Raw genomic sequence first — 26,766 nt, forward strand, 5'->3', positions numbered from 1 at the left:
ATCCCACCTGGTCAGATCCTCGATGTCAACCAGCATGGCGTCTTGCTCAGTGTGCAGCTCGTCTCGGATGAGGAGAAGCTGGACCAACTCTTCGTTGAAGCCTGGGGCAAAGGAAGGAGCATGGAAAAAACACATGAAGCTGCATCCCGTTACGTGAGCACCATCAACACATCAACATGGAGGACAGACTAAGCATCGCAGGAAAAGACACTTTTTCCACATTCGCCTTTTGTAAGCCCAGGTGAAGTGACCTGATGGAAAAACAAGGCCCATTTGGGTGCTGGAAGAAAAGGAGTAAAGACCCAAGTACAGGCTGAGCATCCTTACTGGAAAGTGCTCAGGTTTTGAAGTCTTCTGAGTCTTAAGAGTATTTACATAGACTTTCAACTTAAGATAGGCACCCGTAATCCAAAAAATCTGGAAATCTGAAATCCTCCAGAGGAGGAGTTTAGAGCATTTTGGATTTCAGATAGAGATGATCTGTCTGTTTTTTCCATTGCATCCATGTTACAGTGGGAAAAGAAGCAGACAAAGTGGCAGGCAAGGGGAAGCAGGGTTTTTTTTTGAAGAGGGGTGAAGTTGGGCACACAATCATCTTTCCACCCTTCATTGCAAGATATTCTGCATGGAGTCAGGGGCACCCTTCAAGTGCCCAGTGAGCCCTCCAACCCCAAGCCCAGCAGGGGAGGCGGGTGAGTCACAGATACTCAAAGTCTTTACTTCGTTATGAGAAGTAGCATTGTCTAAACATATTGGAAAGTCAGCTTTCTGGAATAGTGAGATGTGTTAAGACTTTCAAATTTCTGGACTATCTTCCTTAGACTTATGCAGGGGATAAAATACACCGGGTTAATGTGACTCCTGACCCTAGAAAATCTGAACAGGCAGAAAGCTCTCTCTTGCTGCCCCCACTGCCCCTATAGAAGCTAAGAATTATAGCTAGGAGAGCTCGATCTAGAGGGAAAGGTCTGGGTAGGGAAAGAAGAAAGAGGGGAAGGAATGGAGGGCATTCTAGCAGTTACCTTGGAAATGCCTCAAATGATGCCTTTATCTGTGTTTAATGCAGATCAGTTTCCAATTTACCAGAAAGAGAAAAATCACATGAACCTAAAATTCCACCTGCTTTTATAAAGGACTAGATGTAATTTTATTATGTTGAGTCTAACTCTTCCTAAGAATCTCTCTCTCTCTCTCTGCAAGTTGCAAGGCTTGAACTCAAGGCCTCGCAAGTGTTTTGCTTTCTTGCTCACAGGTGGCACTCCACCAACTGAGCCAGGCTTGCAGCACAACATGTTGCTGGTTCACTGCAGAAGGGATCTCTTGGCCTTTTCTTCTAGGGCTGCCTTCAGTCTTGATCTGTAGAACTCAAGTCTCCTGAGTAGCTAGGATTACAAATGTAAACAAACCCATGGGTGGTCTGTGGAACTAGACTATTAAATAGTAAATCTGAGCGGTAAAACATCAGAGATCCTTTCAGAATTCTTGATTGAATAACAATCGTAGTGACTAAAGCCCAATTAAAAGGTTGCAAGTTTTTTTTTTTACAAGGCCTGTAACACAACCATCATCTCTTAGTGAGAAGTCTCTCTTCCTTTGGGGCCTATCACTGTCTGCTCACTGTGGGCCCAGTACTCTCTAGTGAGTGTTACTCACACTTACTCCGGACACTTCTGTTAGAGGTCCTTCTTTATTATGGGGGAAAATCCCATACTTTGTCACCCTGTAATTTTCACGTATCAGTAGTACATAATTTCACCACGTAGAATCCCACAAAGTAAGTCTCACTTGACTGATGATAACTAAAACAAATGTATACACAAGTAAAACAGAAGGCATAAATTGCATAATTAATAACTTGTGATTACTGACCTATATTCTAGAAACAGATGTTGTGAGTTAAATACCTGTACTGTGTTGAGCGTGAGGATTAAGACAGATGAAAAGGACCCCTTAACCATGGCAAACCTAGCAGAGTTCTTAATTAAAGCTTCTGACATTTTACAGTCAAGAAAACAAACCAAGATCACACCCTACCATCCTAGACTCAAGAGAGTGAGATATAAAGAGTCTTATCTCCACACAACCGGCAAAAATGGGAACTGGAGGCATGGCTCAAGTGGTGAATCACCCAGCTTGATCAAAAAAACACAGGCAAGAGCTCAAGGCCCTGAGTTCAAGCCCTAGTGCTGGCAAAACCAACCAAGCAAACACATGAAACGAGAAACGCTTGTGATTCTCTTCATGCCCTTGCAAACAGACAGGCGTAAACCAGTGAGAGTCTTATACAAGAGAACAGAATGCATGGAGCGTGTAGCCCGGCCCCGCCCTGACAGCCTTCCCGCCCAGCACCACCGCTCTCCACTCACTTTCGATCTGCGAGTGGAGGTCATTGACGATCACTTGTAGCTGCCCAATTGTCATGCCTCTCAGGTCCGTGGGCTTTAAACTTCTTTTCATCAAGCATTCGCTTATATGAGGCATGTGCGGCAGCTGAAGATACAAGGGAAAAGTAGAGGTGTGAACGGAATCACAAACACCCTGAACACAAAGCTCGGATTCCCCTTAGTCACGCATTTCAATTCAGGGTTTGTGCTTAAAGGCTCTTCCAGCCTTTGATCTTCCCAACACGGAGCCCTGTGCACACGCCACAGCCTTTCTCACACCTGTAACTTTCTCACTTTGTACACACCACCGCCTGCGACTTTCTCAACATGGAGCTGGTATCCATACACATCACAGGGCCCAAATAATTAACAATACCCTTCTCACAAACTCTACCCTACCTACATCAAAGGCTTTTAGATCGTTCTTTAACACAAATGTATTACCAAGGAGCATCGGTAAGGACAACAGTGATAGGGGTAAAAGTGACATGGGTATACCAGGCCACAAGCACTGTGCAAAGTGCTCTGAACACTTATGTCACTAACTCCTCATAAACTCTCTGGCATCTGATAAATGAAAAAAGTGAGAGTGAAGTCATTTTCCCGGGATCTCACAGCAGATGAAAGACACAGTTAAATCTAACTTCGAAGTCCAGGACTATCCTCTGTTGGGCTGTGGTCCCGTAAAAAGTTAGAATGAGAATTACAGGGACAGCCAGGTAGCCACAATTAATAGGTTCGTCAACCCAGACTGGTTTAAACAGATTTATACCTAAAACAGCCAACACTGTCTCCCAGAAACAGCCTGGACCTGAATTCAGAGCAGAGTGTGCTTTTGTGGTATCTATTGCTAACTTATCTTTCAGGGCTACAGCAAGAAGGAAAAGGAAACAAACTGCGTTATTTCTCAACAACAGTGCTTTTGACAAACTGCCTTGGAGAAACCCAGGTTTGCACAACCGTGGGGAGGGAGCGGGCAGCTCCGCCATCTGCAGGCCGACACAGCGGCCCGCGTCTCAGCCCCGTGCTTACGAGATCAGCCACCGGAGACTTTTTCCTGTTCTGTTTTTCCACTTCGACTTGCATTTTGGCCATGGGTTTGGCCATGGCCAGGGCCATCTTGGCTTCGGCTTGCAATTTCTTTTGTCGCGTGAGGAAGTCCATGTCGTCCAGAGATTCCGATTCCTCTTCGGTGGTGTCTCGGTCGGAATAGGAAGAACTCTGTTTGCTCTGTGGAGGAAGAGAGAACAAGCCTGGGCGTTTGCATCCATTGGGTGAGAGAAGATCACGATGCCCTGTGGCCTCTGGCTCCATCACTCCACCGATGACTGAGCCGTGCCACTCTCTCAAGTAATGGAAAAAAGGTCTACTTAATAATGCGCTCTGGTTTTTAGCCTAAATAGGAAAGCAGTGTAATTAAAAACAGAGACACTATTAATGAATACTGGACCCAGAGCAAGGCACTGCGTTGGAATTGAGAGCATGCTGATGTTGCTCTGCCTCAATTACCAGCACAGTTTCCTACTGGTGATCACTGGTAAGAAAAGACACCTTATAGAGAGGAAAGGCAGTCTAGCAACAAGCACTCTCATTATTCAGACACCTTCTGTAAGAAATGAGACAGCGGTGGGAGTCATGGCTCAGACAGAATGCCAGCCAACCTCCTTATTTATTATACTTTCCACTTATGACTTTCCCGCCTCAGACTTAGGAGTGTTGGGATTACAGGTGTGCGCCATCATGCCTCGTTTCCCTGCACACAGACACACGATCTGATTTCTCTTGTAGTTTAATATGTCTCTATATCCCTATCGCATGACATTGATTTTTCTATAAACATGGAGTGCGCGTGCGTGCATGTGTGTGTGTGTGTGTGTGTGTGTGTGTCCATCCGTCCAATATAGGGCTTGAACAGGCCTCGCTTTCTTGCTCAATGCTCATGCTCTAACATTTGAGCGACACCTCCACTTTTTATTTATTTTTTCCAGTCCTGGGCCTTGAAGTCAGGGCCTGAGCACTGTCCCTGGCTTCTTTTTGCTCACAGCTAGCACTCTACCTCTTGAGCCACAGCGCCCCTTCTGACCATTTTCTATATGTGGTGCTGGGGAATCGAACCCAGGGCTTCACGTATACAAGGCGAGAACTCAACCACTAGGCCATATTCCCAGCCCCCACACCTCCGCCTTCCAAGCATGAAATTCTCGGAGATGTTTTCCACCTCTGGAAGGTTTGCTCCCAATTCCAAGAAAGTACATGGACCCTCGCTTGGGAGCTGGAGGGCTTACCATGGGGGACAGAGGGGTGTCCAGGCTGGTCTCCGTTTTGCTGTCATCGGCATCGCTGTCCTTGTCGCTGCCACTGTCATTGACGAAGCAGATCTGCAGGTTCATCCCACTCTGGAGGCTGGGTGGAAACACAGGACACGCATTGGCTATTTGCTATCTGGCCACAGCCAAGGATGGTCTGGTAACAGAAAGCAGTTCGTGTGGTCTTCACACGAATCAGTGAGTCAGTGACCACTAGAACTCTCCACTTCTAAATCAAAACCTTTATTAGAGGATGCTCTGCTATCTTATTCGGTCCCCCACCCCACGTCGATTTCATATTTAGTAAGACATAAAGGCCAGATATTGTAGCATATAGCTCAATACAAAACACATAGTTGGGTTGCAATAAAAATGCTGTCAATGTAGATAGCCGGTGTCCTTGGCTAGTTTCCTGGGTTCATCCAGGGTGCCCACGCTTGGAGGACCCAAGCGGTGTTTGCTACACCTCCCAAGAGGTGTTTGCTAGAGCCCGAATGCCAAAGTCACAGCTTTCTGAAGAAAGGCTTATTCCTGCGCCGCCCCCCCCCCCCAGTAGAACAGCCTCACCTGAAAGAGGCCTTTGTGCAAGGCGGTTACCCCAAAAAGCCAATGGATGAGACTCAGTTGTTTCTCCCCAAGAGAGAAACGCATCCCAGGTTTCCCTCGAATAAATGCAAGGAAACTCAAAAGCCATGAGGAAGGTTCTAGAAGCAAGGCTGGATGGCAGTGAGATTCTGCAGCCTGTAGCCCCCCCCCCCCCACAGGGCAGCAGGTTTTAAAGTATAATTCTAGCATCTTTAGTAGCCCTGGTCTCGTCGTAAGCTCTGTGGAGAGAAAGAGAAGGCAGAAGGAGGTCTGTAAGCAAAAATGCCACCACAGGAAGTTGATCTCAGACAGACTGACGAAAGAGGGCATGGAATTTACTCCGGTGACGTTGCTGCCACAGAGAGAAAGGCAACGAGAAACTTCTCTGCTGGGCTCCGGAGGCTCACGCCTGTCCTCCTACCTACTCAGGAGGCTGAGATCTGAGCACGGCGGCTGGAAGCCAGCCCAGGAAAAGACCGTCCACAAACCACCACAAGGCTGGAAGTGCAGCCGTGTTGCTGTGGCTCAGGGGGTAGAGTGCTATCCTTGAGCAAAGACGCTCAGGGACAGTGCTTCTTCACCTCCCTCAGTTCAAGCCCTGGGACTGGCACAAGAAATGAAGACTCCCCCACTCCCCCCAAACACACAAACAACTTATTTGAGCTCCGTGTTTGGCTCTTTAAATTTCAACGGTAGGAGTGCTTTGTTGACATTTCCAGAGAATGACTTAAAATGCGTCTTTGAATGAGATCAATATAGAACCCTAAGCAAAATCTAACACAGCTCCGCGATTGTTCTGGGTACGTGCTGCCACCTATCGCTAAGTTCTGTAATTACACCAAGTGCCACTTAGTCTTTCAGGAAATGCAGCTCCCTCAGTAAGTGCGGCATCCCCCTACATACAATACACCCTCACAACAACCGCAAGGAGGGCCCTGCCAGGCCCGGCTAGGCAGCTGCAACAGATCCCAGGTACTCAGCTCAGGGTGTTCAAGTGAGCGGACTGATGTCATTCTTCAAGTACCAGTTTCCTCATCTGTACAATGGGGTGAGTAGCAAACACCTCGGGGTTCACGAGAGCTTATGAAAAGGGTTCTTCGTTCAGAGGCTGGCAAAGGGCAGGTGCTCGGTATAAGCGAGCAGTCTTCCTTTCTCTACCTCCTGGAAGTCTAGGTGAAGGAATGGGGACCCTGGAAGTCATTTCCTCTAACACCTACGGCCTTGTCACAATCCCAGACATAAAATCAGCCTGACAGGGCCACCTGTCCTTAGTTGTTAGGTTAGCGCTCATGCTTGCTCTTCTGTGTTGGGATTGGCTTTCTTTTAAACATCCTTCTATGGAATTTGTTTTGTTTTTCCTGTAGCAATCGAATTAATACTTAGGTTTTCTTTTGACTCATACAAATTAAGCTTAAGAAATTCCAATGTCAGAAGTCAGCCCGCAAAAGCAAGATCAATCCGTTTTTAATAAGGAAACTCAAGCACTCTGGTTTGAGAGATGATAAAAATAAAACTTTGCAAGTTAAAAAAAAAAGGTACACAAACGAAGGCTGACTTAGTCCAACTCTGAGCTTACGGAGTCTTTTCTCTATTTGAATAAAGTCTGGCAAAGAGGCATCTGGTCACTGGACGTACAGTTGATAAAAATAGGGAGGGAAAAAAAAAACCCAAACCCTACAATACTGCCTCAACCTCCTCTCTTCAGAAAAGAGGACCTAGACTCATCAATCACCCCATCCACACTGAGTTTCCAAATCAGGAAAGGCAAAAGCAAAGGCTTAGTAGTTGGGATGAAATGGAAGATAGTAAATAAATAAATAAAGCCTCAGGAAGAAATTCAGAAAATCTCCTTATCACCTGAGGGGCCTTGTAATTCCTCCCTGCGGTCATCGGTAATCGCAGAGGTTATGGTACGAAAAGGGACAGGTCTGACATCCCAGCTAGGGGTTCAGAGGAGATTTCAGCAAAGGCATCTTAAACGAGCTGGGGTGTTAAGAAGGATTTGTCTGCCTTCAGCCTTGGCGCAGTGGCTGGGGAAGACAGCTCTGGGCAAAGCTCAGCTCTACACTGCCCAAGGTGCAGCCTGCCTGTGGGCTACCAGGCCAGAAAATGCCTGTCCCAGGGCCCTGCGCACTCCGGACAGCTGAGATCAGACTGCCGTAGAATTCTGCCTGCTTCCACGTAACTGGTCTTGTGAAATTCAGGCTGGGGGTGGGGGGCAATTTACCCAGATCTCTCAAACACCATCTGGGTAAAGGCAAAACAAGATTCTCATCTTATTAACTGGAGATATCACTGTCTAATGGAGGGATCGTATTTTGCACAAGTGCCGCCTGCCCACGTCTGCCAGCCCGCCTGGCCCCTTTGTTCCCCCCACTGAAATGTCTAGGTTATGTCGAAAGCTTTCTTTTTCCCTTCTCCACTGCTTATCAACTAAAACCAATGGTGCTGCTCCAAGCGACGCACAGGGATGCGGGTCTGGAGAGAGATGAACTTCTTGTCGTGCGGTGATGAGCAGAGCTGGGGAGACCAGCGGCTGACGGCCTGCTGGCCCGGCATGGGGCAGCGCGCGGTGGCCATGTCTGCTTAGCAATTACTGTTACTTAGAAAACAGCTGGGCTGCTTTCCAGCCACCATGAGCCACGATTATTACCAAACCATGCCGGGCCCTGAGGATGGCTGAAGATGAAAAGCTTTTCTCTACTACGAGGAGAGCTCAATCAACACAGCCAAGAGGCCCGCCGTTTGGTGTAAAGACAGCACTTCACGAGGCGTGGGGGGTGCAGCTTTGCGATCCCAGCACTCAGGAGAGGGGAGGAGGAGGACTGTGAACTAGAAGCCAGCCTGGAAATACAGGGAGAGTCGGTCTCAAACAGCCAAGGGTTGGGGTTGTAGCTCAGTGGTTAGAGCACACGCCTCGCACGTGCAGAGCCCTTTGGGGGCTGATCCCAGACATCATCAACCATTGCTCCTGGCCAGAAACGATGTCATGGTCCTCAAGTTTGCTGGTGGCAGAGGGGACAGCAGCCGTCCATCGGGCCTCTGCCCCACGGTCTGTGTGGATGAGACAAAGGACCGGTGTGAGGCCAGCCCTGAGCTCACCACTAGGCACCATTTTCCCGCTTTGAAAACGAGGACCTGCTAGCACCAGTTTGGACAACAACCAGTATCAAGGAGTCACTCCTTGATTCTTTGGTAAGATTTTATGCATCCGCACACGCATACAACCCGCAGTGTTGAACTGCTGTATTAAATTTCAGTCACACAGGATGTCCGCTAAAGGTCTCTCTTTGGGCCACTATCATGGGGATACTTGTGGACCCCCAGATGGGCCAAGCTTAGCCACGGATGTCAAGCAACACCCCAGGCTCGTGCTGGCCTGATGTTCTAATGGACCCCACTTCTCCACGTCCTGGGGTGCATCCTTCTATATGCGATTTGCAGCTCCTCCTATCCAGAAGTGGGGGCTACTTCCCTGCCCCTGGGCTGGCCTCAGGCCTGCCAGAGCCAATGGGAGGGCAGAGGCAATGCTACTGGCTGGTCCCGCTTCAGTCTTCCTGAGGACGGGAACACAGGCCTCAGGACACAGCCCAGAGCGTAGAGCCCAGCCCAGGGCACACAGGTCCAGAGGGACCTCTGGCTGACCCATGCGGCGGGGGGGGGGGGCTCCCTCTCCATAATAACAATAAGCAATAATAATAAATGCTTAAGTGTTGTATGCTATGGATGGCAGCTATTTTTCAATTGTTATTCTTAATTTTAGCCTTGGTTTTTATTAGATCCTCTGTGTCCGTCCGTGCAGTTTGGCCAGGCACGCACATTGTGAAGTGGCTTGTAACCCCGGGCGAGTGTTTGGCTTTCCTTAGGAAACAGCCAGAGAGAACTGGCCCACGGGTGTCCACAGGTGTCACGCGTGCAATGCGCAATCTGACCACGCGCCATTTACTGCTCTGCTTCCCCAACTACTTGGTGGCCGAGCCATTAACATGTGGCTTCCACTTATTTTAATGGATCTTTGGTGCATTATTCAAGGGCTTATACATAATAAATAGTCTCATATTTTTATGCTACATCACATTCTGTTTTGTGGGAATTTCAAAGGCAATAGAGTGTAAATGAACTTCCCCAGGGTAAGTAGAGACATGGTTCATTTTCCTGGGATTTGTCATGGAGAAAGATGGAGGAATACTGAGGTTTGGGTAAGCATTAGCTATAGCGTCCGTAGAATGGTGTCTACTGGGTGACTCAAAAGATGAATGAATAGTAAAAGACTTTCCATCCCACAAGTCCTGCCTCTCCCTTTTCCGTTCCATGCCGGCGTTTGCTGTGAGTTTCGGAAATGCCTGTGCCTCTTGAAAGTAAATGACGATGGAAGGAAAGCCAAGCTCGGGCTTCTCCCTGTTGGCTACTATGATGAAGAACGACGCTCTGTCTTGTTTTATTCTAGTGGGATTGTGTGAACTCGCCGTTGCTGGGGGACGTGCGAGGCAGTCAAGGAAGTGGGTAGACTTGGGGAAGGCACGCTCCTGCGGACCAGCTGCCAATACTGCTGGCTCAACGCTTAGCATCACCTGGAACCAGAAGCGACTTGTCAATAACTGCGTGAGGCGGAGAAAAGGTTGTTCAACTGTGGGTTCGTTTGTTCAGTGGTCATGTGACACTGACCCCCCCCCCCCCGCAAGCTCCTGGCAGCTGTGGGGGGGGGTCCCGTCGCCCCTTTCGCCCGCGCCCCTCCAATGGGTCCCAGCTGGGCTCTTCACTCATTTATGTCTCTTCTTGACTCCTAAGGGACCTCAGGCATGGTTCATGACACCCTCCCCCGCCCCCCCAGTTCGTAGATGCATGTAGTAGCTCAGTCAGGAACAAATCTCAGCTACCCAGGTGCTTGAAACCTAAATCTCTTTACAATAAATAAACTGACAATCAACTTCAACTGATTTTCAAGAAATAACTAACCATGTAGGATCCAGGCAACACGGGACGGAAACCCAGAAAGCACTCGGGCCACCCCCGTCTTGCCTATGAGCCCACGGACAGAAAGCTGCCGAGGAAGAAGGGTGAAGGTGCGGCAAGCCTCAGTATAGAGGTGGTCTGGTGAAATGGGGTTCGGGACACGAATGCAGGAAGGCCACCCCCGAGCAGGTGCTATGTGCAGAGAGGCCGGAAGGGCTGTGTCTAACTCGGTGTGTGCTGAGATACTGAAGGCATCCAGGAAGTCAGGGAGGGTTTGGCTCAAGACAGCTGGGCTGACCAGGCCTCTCTGCGCGTCTCTCAGCCCCATGCCGAGCTTCCGGCCTCCTCTTCTAAGGCTGCTGGGTCATTCCAACTGCGCGTGCTCAGACGATGGTTCCCAGGCACCCAGCACCTCACGGGCACAGGATTTTCCCACCGCCCATGCAGCTCACAGAAAAGGGGGACCAGCACTGGCTAGCTATCTTTGGAGAAGGATCAGCTGCGTCCTAGCCGATCTCTACAGAGCTATAAATACTGCATTCCTCAGACAGCTGTTGGTTCTCATTCTGCATCAGCGTCCATTTCCTTCACTAATGACCACTTTCACGTAATTCAATTTGGAATTAGAGGAGCTTAATGTTGGGAAAATGCATCTTCGACAGAAATATTCTCCAGCATGAATGAAAGATCAGAGCAGGGCTTCCTCTGCTATGGGGTCAGGGTTGGGGGAGGGGGGAAGCAGCCATTTCTCTTTAGAGGCCAGCCATGGTCTGCTTTCCTCTTAATTAATTCCAGATGATTTTCAAGCGGTCTATACCTGAAGAGCTGCCATTTTTAGGGGAATCTACTATTTGCCAGACCCTTTGTGTATCTTACCTCTGCCCCTCAGATACACAGGAAGGAAGGACAGGGAATGCGGTCCACAGCTCTGAACAGGCTCAGAAGTTAAATTGCACTAGGCCATGAAACTGGTACAGGGCACTTTAAGAATGATTGAGAGCTGGGGTGTGGCTTAAGGAACACCTACCTGTACAGTAAGTTCAAACCCCAGTACTGCTAGAAGAAAAACTACTAGCAAGAATACATGAATGCAAATTGGAAGGGGGGGGAAAGACAATCAAAAAAAGAAAAGCAAAATGAAACCAAGTTGAAACAAAAAGCTGGACACAAATGAAATGGCTAAACCCAAAAGATGAAGTATATTTTATGGTAAAATACATGACATGCTATTTATTTATTTGCCAGTCCTGGGGCTTGAACTCAGGGCCTGCGCACTGTCCCTGGCTTCTGTTTGCTCAAGGCTAGCACTCTACCACTTGAGCCACAGCGCCACTTCTGGCTTTTTCTATATATGTGGTGCTGAGGAATTGAACCCAGGGCTTCATGCATGCTGGGCGAGCACTCTACCACTAAGCCACATTCCCAGCGCCATGACAGGGTATTTTGCGGCTAGTAAAAAGACACACAATGAAAGACCAGGGAAACGGATGTTCCCGATAAGACAGAAAGTAGGCTGTAAAACAGCACGAATAGTATGATTTCAATTTTCTGAATACCAGTGTGGAGGACAATGAATGGGGAAACGGTAGGGGCATACACCTAAACACCGCGGAGGGAGAGAATCCGCGTAGACCTCTGTCTCCCGGTGCCTCCGTGCTGCCGCGTGTGGGGGCGGGCGTTCGGCAAGCCTTACAAAAGGAAAAGGGGGGGGGGAGCAGTGTTGGAGAGGAGGTGAGTGGGTTCGGCACCGACAGCCGGAGCGGATGGCGGGAGTCTGACTCAGCCCTCCTCCACGCACAGCGTGAAGCACCGAGGAGCCAGGCGGGGCCCTCGTGCTCGGCTGCGGGCAGTGGGAGCCCCGCGGGCAGGGGGGCAGTTACCTTCTAAGTGAACAGCGCTGTGGCTGGACTTGCATTTACCTGACACCGTTCTCCAGTCCGGCCCCGCGTCCCGCTCCGGATCGGCAGCAAAGCGCAGACACTGACGCCATTCGCAGAGGCTGTGTACCTGTGGTTTCAAAGCCAGCCGGCCGGTTTGTCCTTCCCAGCTTAAGCGTGTTATGCTGGGGATTGAACCCGGGGCCTTACACCGGCCAAGCACACTTTCTACCACGGAGCTACTTACACCTCCGGTCCGTAGGTAAAACGCTTCATTCAAGTTATTTTTACTCTTTTCAACACTGAAGCACTGCTGGCTTCACCACTTTCAACCTTCCTGTACAAAAACATGCCGGGAGCTGAGCCACCAACAGCGCATGCCTGTGATCCTAGCTCCTTAGGAGGCTGGGAATGAGGGGACGACGGAGCCTTCGCAACCCCGAGCTGGGTATGGTGGCACCCGCCTGCCATCTCAGCTACACGGGATGCTGAGAACGGGCGGATCGCGATTCCAGGCCAGACCGAGAAACGTTTCGTCCACAGAGGAGGAAGCCGACGGGGAGGTCAGGAGAGGAGGTCATGGCTCAACCGTAAGACCCTATTCTAAACACAGGAGAAACAGAAAGCAGGGCTAGAGGTATGGCTCAGCCGTACGAGGCCCTGAGTTCAAAACCCTAGTAACACCAGAAAAGAAAACAGGAATTCATGTTGCGGCTGACATGAGATGTGGGCTTGCCTCCATAATAAGCTTTATCTAAAGAAAAAAAAACACCCTTTTTTCATGATTTATCATGATTTCATGATTGAATTCTAAACAGTCATGTAAAAGAATGAGCTGCAGGCCCGCACCCTGTCACCAGCTGGGACTCTCCACCTTAGTGGCTGCTGTTGGTTGTTGTGGGGTCACCATGCCTGCAGGAAGGGGTTGCAGTGGACACCGGGGGGGGGGGGGTGTTGAGTCATGGAGCCCTGGAGGGCGCCACGCGCCACTGGGAGGAGCGGCCACCGCCACCAGGACAGCGTGGCCGCGGAGAGCAGGGCCGCGGGAAGCCGGCGCCACATTCTCCACGCCGTTGCCTTTCCTTCTTTGGCCCAGGCGGCCTTTGGTGTCCTCCACCTTTCTTCACAGTCGTCCCCGGCAGTCGGCACACCTATTACCACCCCACTGGACAAGCTGGGAACCGAGGCACAGGTGCCGTGAACCGTCCGCGGTGCTGAGCGGCAGAGTCAGGGTTTTGAGACTCTGGGTGAAGCCTCAGGCGCTCGGCTGAGACCTTGCTCCCCCCCCCCCCCCCCCCGCCCCGCCCCGGCCGCACCGCCTCTCCCTTGACACCTGGAGCATGCATGTCGCTGGAGGAACAGAGCATGCGCACGTGCCACCTCTCCAGCCTGCTAGCCAAAGGGAAACCCAGGAACAGTGGTGATCTCTGATGGGGAACGTGGGCAGCTTGCAAGAACGCGGAACCAGGGAGCAGAAGACTTGCTATTTTCAATAATGTTGGATTTCTTTTAAAACCTTGGACCCGCGGCCCTCTTAAAACAACCCTACAAATTACCCTCCATTCCATGCTATTGTAATTGGCACCGGGGAAGATTTCTATCCCCAGAAGCAATGTCTCTGATGCGTCTCGAATGCGAGTGATGGCCCAGATGAGAACCACCGGAAAAGCACGGCAAAACCTAACAGGATGGACTTGCCTAGCATGCAGGAGGCCCCGGGTTTGAGTCGCCTCGCTGCAGAACGCGAACACGGTGTCAGACCTCCAGATGACCTGGCCTGCCTGGGCCAGGAGGGGAGGTGTTTCCTAGCGGATGGGGAGACCCGTGAACCGGCTCCCCACAGCTCTCACGGGGGGCGCGAGGCTACGCGTGTATCTAGTTGAGTGCGAGCTGCAGGGACAGTCATGAGGACTTGTCAAAGACGCGCCAATGAGAAACAGTTCCTTGAAGCTCTTTTAATTAAACATTTAGCTGTCCGTGGAGCCATTTTTAAATATAAAATGTAGCCCTGTGGTCCTTCTTTTACCTCCTCCCCACGACTCGCCCCTTTTTGCAGGGGTTCAGGCAATTGAATTCTCATTGGTGATAAAAAAAATTCATAAGACAGGGTACAGCTGGTTATGCCTCCAGCAAGATGTCAAATTCAGCTTGCACAAAATTAATTGCACCTAATTAAACTGGGGTCAATGGCGATACTGTAAAACAAGGCTATTTATTAGACAAAGAAAATTTCACAAATACTGAATTGCTTTTCTTTCAGATGGGTGAAAGAGAAGAATTGCTCATATAATTGAATTTGTTTTGCCATTTTAATCTTGGTCCTCCTCCAGAGGTCCCCTTTAAACCTCTCCTTGCCTCTGAAATTGCATAATAAAGATAGGATTTCTGTATATTACCCAATGACTTCAAAAAGCATAAAAAACGGTGAATTGCAATTTTTCAATGACATACACTTGGGACTACTGATATTGAGAGTTTTCTAAGCAAATTTTGACTTCGCATACAGGAGATTAATACAGAGTTACAAACAGATTGCTTTCCTGGGCTTCTATTATTGCAAGAAAGATGCAACAAACATGGATCTCATTGCATTGAAACAAGTCAACCTCTTTCCCTGCCATTCCATTTATTTCTTCCAGGAAATTATGCAAAAACTATTCCTGTTAAAGACAGAAGGGTGATTCAAATTCCTGGCAAAATGATGCTGGTTTGACCTGTATTCAGATTCTCAGTCTCAACCACAAAGCCCCCATGAATCTGCCTCGATTCCGTGTCCCCTGACTGGAAAAACCACTTCCTGGGCGATGGCAGGCCCCGCTCGGGACTTCCTGTCCCATCACAGAGCAGTCCGGAGTCTACTCTTCATCTTCTCTCTCGTACTCACCAGTCAAGTACAAGGCCAAGAAAGAAACAGGCTTTGGTGGAGGGAGGCTAGGAAGGCGGAGAGAAGGAAACAGCGATCAATATTCAAGCCAGCTGCTCCAAAGTTGTGTGGGGCCTTCTGCTTTTCCATAGTGCTTACAGTGCTGGAGGGCAGATCTAGCCTCATCTCCATCCATACGCCATCCATTGCAAGCTTTCTGAGGAAGACTGAATTTGGTTGTATTTATACTTATGTATGTAAATAAAATTTATCTCAGGGTAAGGTCTCAAGGTAAGGTTAGGAAGAGAGGGAGGGCCATGGAACACTTTCTTCACAATGGCAGATTAGGTTGTAATGTCTGAATGAAAACAATTCCTAGATGTCTGATACTAAGAACCATGCTGTTTCTCGTTCTTACAGCAGCAACAGCAGCTCCTATTCCCTATTCCCTAAATAACACTAAGCTATAAAACCAGGATATGAAATAGAGGACTAACTGATAATATGGCCAATGAAAAAAATTTTAATGGAAAAGTACTATACCAGTAATAAAAGAAATGCTGGGCATGGTGAGATATATCTCTATTTCCAGCACTTGGGAAGCTGATAATAAGAGGATTGTGGGTTCAAGACCAGCCTGGGCTATATAACAAGACTTGTTCAAATAAGAGGGAAAGGAAGGGGAGTGAGAGGGAGAGGGAGAGAGAGACAGAGAAAGGGGGAGGGAGGGGGCATGGGAGGGAGAGATGTTTTTCTTTTCAAGAATACAGTTAGAGTATTTCTTAGCACCATCATTCCAAAACCAAGTAACTAAAAAAACACACGCACAAAAAACCAGTAACTCATTCTTTTTAAAAATCTCCTCTTTAAGATTTGAATTCTTTTTAGCCTAACATTTCAAAGAGAAAAATAAGGAAGATTATTCAGGCTCAGCTTGGGAAGGTGGATTATAGATGGCTTAGCAAACATCGAAAAAAAAAAAAGACATTTCAGTATAAATTTAATTACTTGAGTCATGAAGCAATATCAACTTCTTTTTGCTGTAGTATTAAACATAAAATATCTTTATGGGATTATGGTAAACCCGGCTTGCATTTAACAGCTTGTCACTTTTAAAAAAAAGTGTTTTAGGAGAGCACTACCTAGAAGAATCCAGTAGGACTGGAACTCAGCAGACAAATGGGCAGAACTTACACCTTTGGGCACAGCCCAACCAGCAGTTTTCTGTGTTGCAATTCCTCTCACACTGAACATGTGTGTCTATTTTGCAGATAGACACACATCCTTTCAAAAGCATAAACAACATCCTACGGTTTCTGGTGGAAATTCACTCCGTTCAGCAAGGCTCTGCCTTAAAAAAAAAATAGCTCATCCTTTAGTCCATCACTTGGCCAAATGATTTTTAAGTCCCCAGCTTCATTTTAAATCGAATATTGAGCTCTTCGATTCACACAAGGCTTATTTGGCTCTACTTATTTATCTAAATCAACACGTATAACTTACGGAGAATTCTGGAGTGACATCTTGGTGAGTTCAAGGTCTGGAGACCTCCTCCAGTACTTCCCTAAGTAAGAGTCAAGGTATTTCTGGCTCAGTGAAGAGTTTCAGGGATTGTAACTCATTAGAAAATTAAAAATAGTTCTAACGGGTGGAAATCACTGACGGGTGGGGGATGGTAATCTATGTAGACTGCAATGGACCATGATAAAGTAGCCTTTCTTCGTCTCACTGTGAATCACCATCCAGACGGGGGTGGGTGGGGTGTACAAAGTCATCACGTTCTCATCCCAGAAGGTGGAGATGAAAACATGGCAAAGAACAGGATATAAATAATTTCCCTTATGGCTGGCCAGCCATGTAGCCTGTTCTGTACGAAGCCCTGCAGGCTACACATGTATCTGTGTCTGCAAAGAAGGAAGATGACTCAGAGACCTGCAGATTCTGTTCTGCTAGAACAGCAGGTGAGATTTAGGGGCTTTTGGAGGGGGGTGGGAAGAAGCACCGAGGGGAGGATGTGGGAAGGGACAGGGGCCTTCTGGCATCTCACTCAGAGGAGGGCTGTTTTGCTTTCCACGTGAGGTCTCTACATGTCTATTTGTTGAGTGAACATACACTTGTAATAGGGAGGTTTCGTGGTCACATTTCCATACACACACACTCAGTGCGCTTTGAAAAGATTCCTTTCTTCCACCTTATTCTTATTTCTTCTTCCTCCTCTCTTTTCCAAATAATATTTGGTGGGCTTCACTATTCTGTATCCATAGGTACGAATATATGTATGTATATATAGCATATATATACACACAGTGTACAGTATATAGTATATACACATGTATGTATATATAGAGTATCCTTGCCCACTGGTCCACACACACACAGACACACACACACAGACACACACACACACACCTCCATCCCATTATCATCATCATCACCATTACCACCACCATCACCATCATCACATCATCATCTTAGGCCTATACTCTACAAGTGAGTGAGAATGTATGACATTTGGCTTTTTAAGCTTGGCTGTATCTCCCTTAACATAATGAGGTCCAATTCCTTCCATTTTCTTACAAATGATCGAATTTCCTTTTTCTTTATAGTTGAGTAATTTTCCATGGTCTATATGTATCTGTGTATATATATAGATCAGAACTGAGTCAAGAAGAAATGAAAAAAAAAAACAGACGATCCCTTAACGACTTAAGAAATGGAACCAGTTGCTAAAAAAAACACACAAAATGAATGACATGGGCAAATACAGGTGAGTCCTGTCAAGCTTTATAGTAACAGATCATTCCAGAATTATGAGAACTATTTTGGATAATAGGAAAGATGACATAGTTCCTGACCCCATTTTTAAGCAGAAGAACATTAATACTAAGATAAAAATATCATAAGAATATGACAGAGCTATGTCAATCATGAATGGAAATGTAGCACTTTTAAGAAAAATACTATAAAATTTAAAAGTCTAAAAAAAAGGTAATTCCCCTTTCAACCATATGGGTATATGTTAAGTATGTCAGGATAGCTCAATACCTTTGAAAGTTTATAAATGTAATCAATTATTTCATTGACAAGGCAGAGTGATAGTAGAATAAAATGACAAAATTCATCCTGACATAAAAGCATGTGATAGGATTTTTAAAAATTGTTAACAGAAGGAAACATCATTAATTACACAAAAGAATAACTAGGCAAAACATAAAACTGGTATTATCCTATGTGGGAAAACAGAAAAACATTCCATTTAGTATAGAAGATGAGCCCAAGAAGCCAGAGGCATAAGTACTAGGAAGACATAAGTGAAGCTACTCATATTTGTGGATAATATTATGGCTTAAAAACACTAAAGGTTATTTGGGAGTGAACAGAGAATCTATTAGTTATACGAGAATAACGATACGAGAGCAGAAATAACGAAGTGGCTGGGTTCACAAAGTTAGGTGCATTTCTGTTCCAGCAGCGGTGAGAAAATTTTATTAAGGAGAACTTTTAAGATATAATGATATCAAGCACGTAAAAATAAAAATAGCAAAAGATATACACCGTCTCTAAGTGGCAATGTAAAGCTTATTGGAGATACTCAGCTAGAGCTGGATAAATGGGAAGACAGACCCTATGCTCCAGAGCAGGAAGACTTCACTTGTGAAGATGAAATTCTCCCTAAGTTGATCAAGAGTCAGAAAGCATTTTGCTGAACTTGATCTGGTGGTTTAAAATTCATATGGAAGAATAAAAAGGCAAGGTGGCATTTTGTTTTTGCACTGGAAGTATTCATTTTCTTTGTGAAGCAAAGAGTTAGGAGAGAGATTTGCCTGTCCATAATACATCACGATGTATTTAATACATTGCCTGATTTATTCCTTTCTGTTAACAGAGGGGGCTATAGTTAAGACAATAGTCAGGGAATAGAGATAATAATGAATGAAAGAGAACATTTCCCATCAACGTGCAGCAACTGCAATAGTAGTATGTCAGACAGTAGATAAAAGATTGCTCAGTAAACACAATAAATGGCTGTCTACAAAGAAAAGGAAATTCGATTTCTCGCTATATCAGCAGCCATTTGAAAACTTTAAAGAGAATTTAAGATATAATAGTAAAACAAAAGAACTATTATTATTATTATTATTAAAACCTCAACTGCTGATTGAGGACAGACTTTTTCCCCGTTGATAGGAAATGTAGTGAATATTTGTTAGATCTTGGCTTCATAGATGATTTCTAACACATAATTATAGACTGTGCTGAGATAAGGAGAGTTTGATAGAGTTAACTGCATTAAAATCAAGACCTATAGTTGGTTATAAAGCCCATAGGAGGGAAGTAAATACCAAGTTATAACCTGGTGGAGAAAGTATGTGTAATATTAACATTATATTAAAGATAAATCGCCAGGAAAAGCATAAAGAGCAGAATGGAAAGACATAAGATTTTGACAGACATTCCATAGAAGACCACACATCCAAGAAAACCCTGTCATGGTGCAGCAGGCCACACGTACAAAAAGTGTTTGTAAGCAACATCGTGTACAAGCTCAAAAATGTCCAAACAACCACCACGAGAAAAGTAAACAAATTACCAGCTACATTTAGTGAAACAGAACAGAGCAGTCAAAAACAAGGACAGGCGAAAGGAAAAGAGAGGGCGATTCTACTTTTATGACAAACAACCAACTTGCCCAAGGAACCACAGTGTTCTGTATGATTCAGTAAAAACAACGTATTACTTGAACGCTAGGCTAGCACTGGTAGCTCCCTCTGTGACTCTAGCTACTCAGGAGGCTGAGATCTGAGGTTCCTGATTCTCACAGCCAGCCTGGGCAGAAAAGCCCATGAGATGCTTACCTTCCGTTAACCAGCAGAGAAAGCCAGAAACTGGGTTGTGGCTCGTGTGCTAGGATGCGAGTTCTGAGCCAAAAAGGTAAGCAATTCAAGACCCTAAGTTCAAGTGCCAGTACTGGCACAAAACCACACCATTATTTTAGTCACAGAAACATTGGCTAGTTACTTGAGTTTAAAATATCATGATACTGTGAAAGGAGAATGGGAGTGAAAAATATGTTGGTATGTTTGTCAGAGTGCCGTTTAAAAAAAAAAAAAGATAAATCCTAACTTCCTATGGTGGATAGTCAATAGATGATTATTTAAAGTAAAAACTGATAAGCTTTTTATTTTTATTTGGAGATACATGGGTAAATATCAGAAGCAGCAGCCAAGGAAAGTGGAGTGAACACACATACCACACTCACACACAACACACACACACACACACACACACACACACTCATTCTTGATTTTAATACCTTCATCCTTCTTACTGGGTGGAGATGACCTACTAAGTGGCAGATGGAGCCTCTAGATGACGCTGAATGAATGTTGGCTGAATGAATGCACCAGTACTGGCATCTCTCTCCAGCACCTGGCTTAACTTGGTGACATTCGTAGTATTTACAAGGGCATATTTGATTTTAGCTTCAAAGAAGTTGGAACCAAGCAGGGGGCCAGAGAGAGACTAGCGGTCAGTGTGTTTTCATTTCTTGGAATACCTATACTCAAACTTTGGCAGTTTATTTCTGCCTTCATTTCAGCAAAATCCCTCCTGGATGACTCGTGAGCACAGTGAAGGTTGACAAAGTCTGTTCTACGGTCTTATTTTCTACGTAACATTATCATCCTATTATGTTTTATTTGAAATCTAAAGCTATGCAAATGATCAATAATATCCTAAAGCAAACTGCAATGAATGAGTAATGACACCTTGAACTCAATGACGCAGAGCTACCCGCAGAGCAGGTGGAGAGAAGTAACATGTATTAAATAATCAAGTCAAACTGTTCTTGGCAGTATTGGTATACATGGTGACGGCGCAGTGGGAAAGCTGGTGTTTGGCCACGTGTATCGAACACCGGCTTGCTTAGGAGAGTGCCTTGTTCCCCTCTCCGTCTGACAGGTCAGTATTCTATCTAAAGAAAAATGAGACATAAAAATCTGAGCTCAAAGTGTTCAGCTGTGTGCGGCAAGGAGCCACCCATACGCCAACGAGGGGATCTGGAGATCTCAAAGTGGTGAACGCAGCCGCCCCAGGACTCAAAGGAGGAGTTCTGTCAGATGTCAAGTGACAAATCCACTACGCACGTATCAGAGAATCAGCTCCAAGGAGCACTCACCGGGAGGAGAGGCTTGGCTTCCCACTTTTGCTACAGCTGGTGTAAATTCCTGGGCCATCGTCAAAGAAGCTTCCCAGGGCCAACTTCTGTCTGATAGACTCTCTCTCATTTTTCTGTGCCTAAAATTTCAAGAAAATAAAACAAAAAAAAAAGAAGCTGTAGGTGAGGTGGGCGGGCATAGCACAACCACTGACGGCTCAGCCTGCTGTTTCTTAGGACGGGACATTAGAGGAAAAAAGTAACTCAATGGGGGCACAGCCAGCAAGCATGTGAGCAATGAAACACAGCAATGAAGCCCGTCTCTCCCGTCTCCCATTTGAATTCTTCAGAGCCCTTTATAATCTCCCATCTAGGTGACCACGGCCTCAGTGCTGAATGATCTTTGGGAGGAGAGAATTAGATTCCTGGGCACTCTAATCTTTTTCTTCTCATCCAGAGAAAAGGGAGAGAGGGAGTAAGTTATGGAGGGCAAGCACTTCCTCCTTGATCTCTTAAAACCCAAATATGGCTTTCCCCTAGATCCTGCCTTCTCTCTCTTTTCTGTGTGCCCTCGGCCCACATCCTCTCAGCTGGGAACATGAGCACATCTGGCCACATGTGCAGGTCTCTGTGAGCGGCGGACGCCATAGCAAGGGCTGGACCAGAGCCTGGCAGGGGACACACACCATTCCTGCCTACATCCGCTCGGGACTCTCACCAAGCTTAGGGTGTAAGGGACCCTGACGCGAATGTCTGGTCCCATCTGGTATGTCTTTAGTCCCATCTGCCTCCTATTTTGGAGAGAAATCAGTTCGGCATGATAAGCAAAAGGGCTTGGAAAATAAATGATGCTACAGTGATCATTTGGGTACGTTTATAATACTCAGCGTCTCATTAAAAGCTCTATAAAAACTCACCATGCTGAACTTTTAAACTCTTTAAACAACAGGGGAGAAGATTAGAAAATGATCTCCTTAGTTAAAAATAAAACAAGCCCCCCGCCCCCCCCCCCCGTGAGTTAAGAGCTCCTAGGTTGAGGCGAAGAAGACCGAGGGGGGGGGGTGTGTTTTGTAATATCACAGAGGCTCTGAGAAGTACCAGCCTATGCTCTGAGCCAGGAGGTACAGAAACGCAGAGTGCTGGACATTATGAACCCAGCCCTGGGGCTGAGTGGCTCCGCTTACCCCGGCCCCAGCAGAGCCACTTCTGAGGACGGCTGTGTTAGAGAGGGGACCCATGCCCCAGCACATAGGGCTGCTCTGCCTCATGTGACAGTTGTGTGTCCCATGCAGCTGTGTGCATTTACGTTCAATAGGTCATTAACTAATTAATTAAAAATTCAGTTCTTCAATCAATCTGGCCTCATTTCAACAGCTCCACAGTCATGGTGACTATTGGACATGGTATTAGGTGTCCATCCCGTCTCAAATTCCCATTTCAACATCCTGCAGGGTTTAAAGCACACACACACACACGCGCACGCGCGCCAGGGCTGGGCACTGGTGGCCCACATCTGTAATCCTAGCTACCCAGGAAGGAGAGATCAGGAGGGTTGTGGTTCAATGCCAGCCCAGTTGAAAAGTTCACATGACTCCATTTCATGAGGCATGGTGATGCCTACTTGTCATCCCAGCTACTCAGGAGGTGTAAGTAGGAGGATTGCAGTCCCCATCCGGCTGGGCAAAACGCAGGGCCGTATCTCCAAAATACCCAGAGCAAAAAGGCATAGCTCAAGTGGTGGAGTACCTGCTTAAGCAAACGGTAGGCCCTGAGAGTTCAAAACCCCAGAAAAATCAAAATAAACGCAGGCTCTGGGGACAGATATCTAGTGTTAGTAGCTTTGAGAAACCTCATTTCGATTCTCCTTTTCTCTAACACTTTTTAATCGTCCTGAGCACTGAAACACCAGGAGCACACAAAACTTGTGCAATGATGTCTGTCTACAACAGACAGTGCCTCGTTTGCGCATGTACCGGGGGAACAGTGTCCTTCCGGTAGCTTGGTGTCTGTCAATGAAAGACTGTTTTCTCAGAGGTTTTTATAGATTTGATTCTGATTGCTCTGAAGACTGGGTTACCACAGCGCCCAGGCCCAGGAAGGAAGCGCGATGCCCTTCAGCTGGCTAGCCACTTCCAGCTCCACTTTCAGCTCCACTGCCGCAACCTTCGCCACGTGCGGGCCTGGCCAGCGTGAGGCCCAGCCACGCAGAAGCTCGTCCCTCCACAACTTTGTTTAACACAGACTCATTTCCACAGTCCACCGAGTTCTTAATCCGCACAGTAGCATTAAGATTCTGATGCCACGTTTTCACCAGATCAGAAAACAACCAAGCCGAACCCAATATCCAAGCAAAACTGGCTGAGATCTGAGGATCAAGGTTTGAAGCCAGACCGGGCAGACAATTTCAAGAGACTCGTGTTAAATTAATCAGCAAAAAGCCGAGTGTGGAAATAGTAGGTGTGACTCAACTGGGAGAGCTCCATCCTTGAGCGAAAAAGAACATAAATGTCACTTGTGATCCTACCCATTACAGAGAGACTGCTGCTCAACATTTTGGTGTATTTTCTCTTAATATGGACGCGTGCGTGGATGTGTATGTATATATTTAGTGATATTAGGGCTTGATCTCAGGGATTCGCTCTCTCAGCCTGTTGCCTGAGTCTGGTCCTCTATCACTCGAGTCCAGCCCAGCTTTGTACTGGTTAATTGGAGATGGAGTCTCAGGGACTCTTCTACCCAGGTTGGCTTTAAACCTTGATCCTTCAGATCTCACTTTCTTGAGTAGCTAGGAATACACCTGCTCCAGCCTAGCTTGCTTGCTTCCTTCCTTCTTCTCTTTCGACCTCACGTGTGCATTTGTCTCTATTTTGCAAAGTCGAGATTGTACTATTATATTTTGAGAATTTCCCTTTTTTATGAGCAAGGAGAGTTTATTCAGTCATCTCAAATTTCATATCTGAAAGGTCAAAGTCAGGCATGAACATACTGGGGTTGAGGTGGTCTTGGAGATGGTCTCCTAGTGCATGACAGAAGTTCCGGTTGTTCTGGAAGTCTCTCTACATGTCCCAGCCCCTACCTTTTGCAGTTGGGAAGGATCATGTGAGAAGTGGTAACCAATGAGATGAGAGAAAGGAGATAACGCTTAGTTATTATTTCACTTCATCTTCTTTCAAGGTACACAACTTTACCTCTGCCTATCACCCCAATCTTATAGTAGTGTTAAATTAAAAATACCATCTTTCCATAAATCCCTGCCCAAATGCCTGACGGCTCCTCTGAGCAATGAGTTTTCTGGGAGGGGAATTGCCGGCTCAGCTGGGTGTGCACATTTATTGAAGCTCTTGCCACATTTTGTCCCATTACTCTAGGGGAAAGCTCTTCTCCAGTTCACGAGCCTCCCAGTGATGTCCTGCAAAGGCTGTGTGCACTGCATCCAGCGGGCAGGGGATATTTCCATGGATGTTTTCAATTTTATAGACACCAAGTAGTGATCATGATTTCCATGTCTTTGATTTCTTAGTGAGAGTAAATATTTACGTGTTTCTGGTTACTGTTTTGGTTACTTCCCTCTCTCTGAATTACTTACTCCTAGTGTTGCTTCTTTTTCTCCTTCTTTTTTAAACCAAGATCTGAGAGTTGGAGTATTTTATAGTAAAGGTATTTGTGCTTTTGACTTCAACTGTTAAGTGTAGGAGGTAGGTTAGCTTGCTGTTACATGTACTTCTGCTTTTCCATATGTCAGTGTAGGGTGTCCTGGCGAATGGAAATGGTGGGCACCATGCAGAAGATTATGTCTGTGAGGTGAGTTACAGATCTATTTCTCTTAGCTGAGGGATCTATTTCTCTGGGCTGGCTTTTTCCTTAGAAAAGGCTAAAACATTTGGTTGGCAAGCATACCCTCTATAGCTAATCAAAGCCAGAGCGATTCTGTGATCTTCCTATTGCAGCCCGTCTTTCTATCTCCAGGGTTCACACTAACTTTCATAATAAATGTGACTCCTGATGTTTCAAGTAACTGAGTCAGGTTGTGAGTAAAACGGAGGGTCTTCTCTGCAAATCCCAATAATTGGCCAGACACTGGTAGCTCAGGCCTGTAATCCTAGCTACTCAAGAGACTGAGATCTAAGGATCGCTGTTTGAAGCCAGCCTGGGCAGGAAAGTCTGTGGGACTCTTATGTCCGATGAACTATCAAAAAGCTGGAAGTGGAGCTGTGGCTCAAGTGGTAAGAGTGCTAGGCCACAGGGCAATCATATCCTTGAAATTCAGAGATGCTCCAGGGTGAGGAGAAGCTAGACACCGGGAGAAAGGAGGAGCTGGCTCAAAACAATACTGTCATCCTGGATGCACGCATGGCCAATAGAGCCCGGTCCCCTGACAAACTGCCCGGGGAGAGACCTTCATAAGAGAAAATTAAAACATCTAAAATTGATGTCGCTGGCAGAAAGCTAAAGAGCAGCTGAGGAATACCAGCTCATCAGTAAGAGACAGAAAAGCTATTCACCAAGGGGAGAGTAAAAATGTCTGTGGAAATGATGCCTTACTCAGCCCCAGGCAATCCTGTCCACGTCTATCCCTGTGTCAGAGGAGATCAGGCTCACGATGACTCTTAACGCCGCAAAACACTGCCTGAAGGACACAAAATGGCATTTTAAAAAAGGAAATGCACAGCGAAGTGCTCCCGAGGAAAGATACTGACTATGCAAGATGTTTCCATGCTCTCTCAGACTAGGGTACAGCAACCTTACACTCCACCCTCCTTTGTCTTCCTACGTTCCTGTCCCTAGCTCTGCCTTCCTGTGCCGGGGGCCAGTTCACCTTGCTGGACCATCCCAGGCGTGGCTCAAACAGGGGCCACCTCGCTTTGAACATGCTAATCTGCAGGAAAGTTTCTAAATGAAAGATTGGGTATTGTCTGCATTTCCAAAGCTTATTGAGTGGACTCTGTTCTTCTCAGGAACACACAGTGGGGAAGGACATCCTCAACACAGACCTAAAGTCACTGGAACTCTACCTCCTGCCTCCCACACCGTGAAGTAACACAGAAGCTGGAAAAGACCCGGGAAGGCCCGGGAGGAAGGCTTCCTCAGCCCCCCTACACATCCCCATACTTAGAGAAGTTCTGTCTGGAGCATCTGGGCTGGGCGGATGGGAAATAAGAGCAGGGCTGGATGGGATCCAGGGTGGAAGAGAGAAAGATGTCTCCCCAATGCCCTGTTGTTGTCCACTGCTTTCCCAGATGGATTTCCCTCCTCCCCAGCTCTGTTTGCTTCATCCTTGTCCCTGATCACCATGGGAACGGAAATAGACTTGAAACAAACATATTGGCTGTATCTGTTTCATAGTGCTATACTGCTTCTAGCATGCTCTTCTGCACAGGTACCAGGCTCCTCAGGCCCAGCCTGCTGGTGAGTCACCCAGGCATCTGGCAGGATGGCAACCGGGAGGTGCCGGGGGCAGCAGAAGGGTCAGGTTGTCACACGAGGGTCTCGGAGGCCGAGGGCCTCGCTGGCCCAGGCATCTTCCCCATTGGTGTTTCACCCCCGAACAGCAGCAGAGGCGTCCTTGCAGGCTCCCTGTGCATGCAGGGCCTCAGAACCTTGGGTTTAACCAAGGGCGGGTTGAAAATCTTCAGAAAACAGA

General features: G+C 46.8%; 1 protein-coding gene across 3 annotated transcripts in view; it reads right to left on the reverse strand.

Annotated features, from left to right (window-relative positions):
- The window catches only part of Schip1 (schwannomin interacting protein 1), a 103,213-nt gene that overhangs the window by 5,044 nt on the left and 71,403 nt on the right, over positions 1-26,766 (reverse strand). For all 3 annotated transcript variants that reach the window (XM_048347192.1, XM_048347194.1, XM_048347193.1), the window contains 5 exons: positions 21,147-21,265; positions 4,670-4,787; positions 3,417-3,614; positions 2,367-2,490; positions 8-101 (listed from right to left, as the gene is read on the reverse strand). In XM_048347192.1, coding sequence (XP_048203149.1) covers positions 8-101; positions 2,367-2,490; positions 3,417-3,614; positions 4,670-4,787; positions 21,147-21,265 — 653 coding nt within the window. The remainder of the gene's footprint in view (positions 1-7; positions 102-2,366; positions 2,491-3,416; positions 3,615-4,669; positions 4,788-21,146; positions 21,266-26,766) is intronic.

The sequence above is a fragment of the Perognathus longimembris genome, chromosome 5 (assembly GCF_023159225.1).
Source record: "Perognathus longimembris pacificus isolate PPM17 chromosome 5, ASM2315922v1, whole genome shotgun sequence".
NCBI lineage: Eukaryota > Metazoa > Chordata > Mammalia > Rodentia > Heteromyidae > Perognathus > Perognathus longimembris.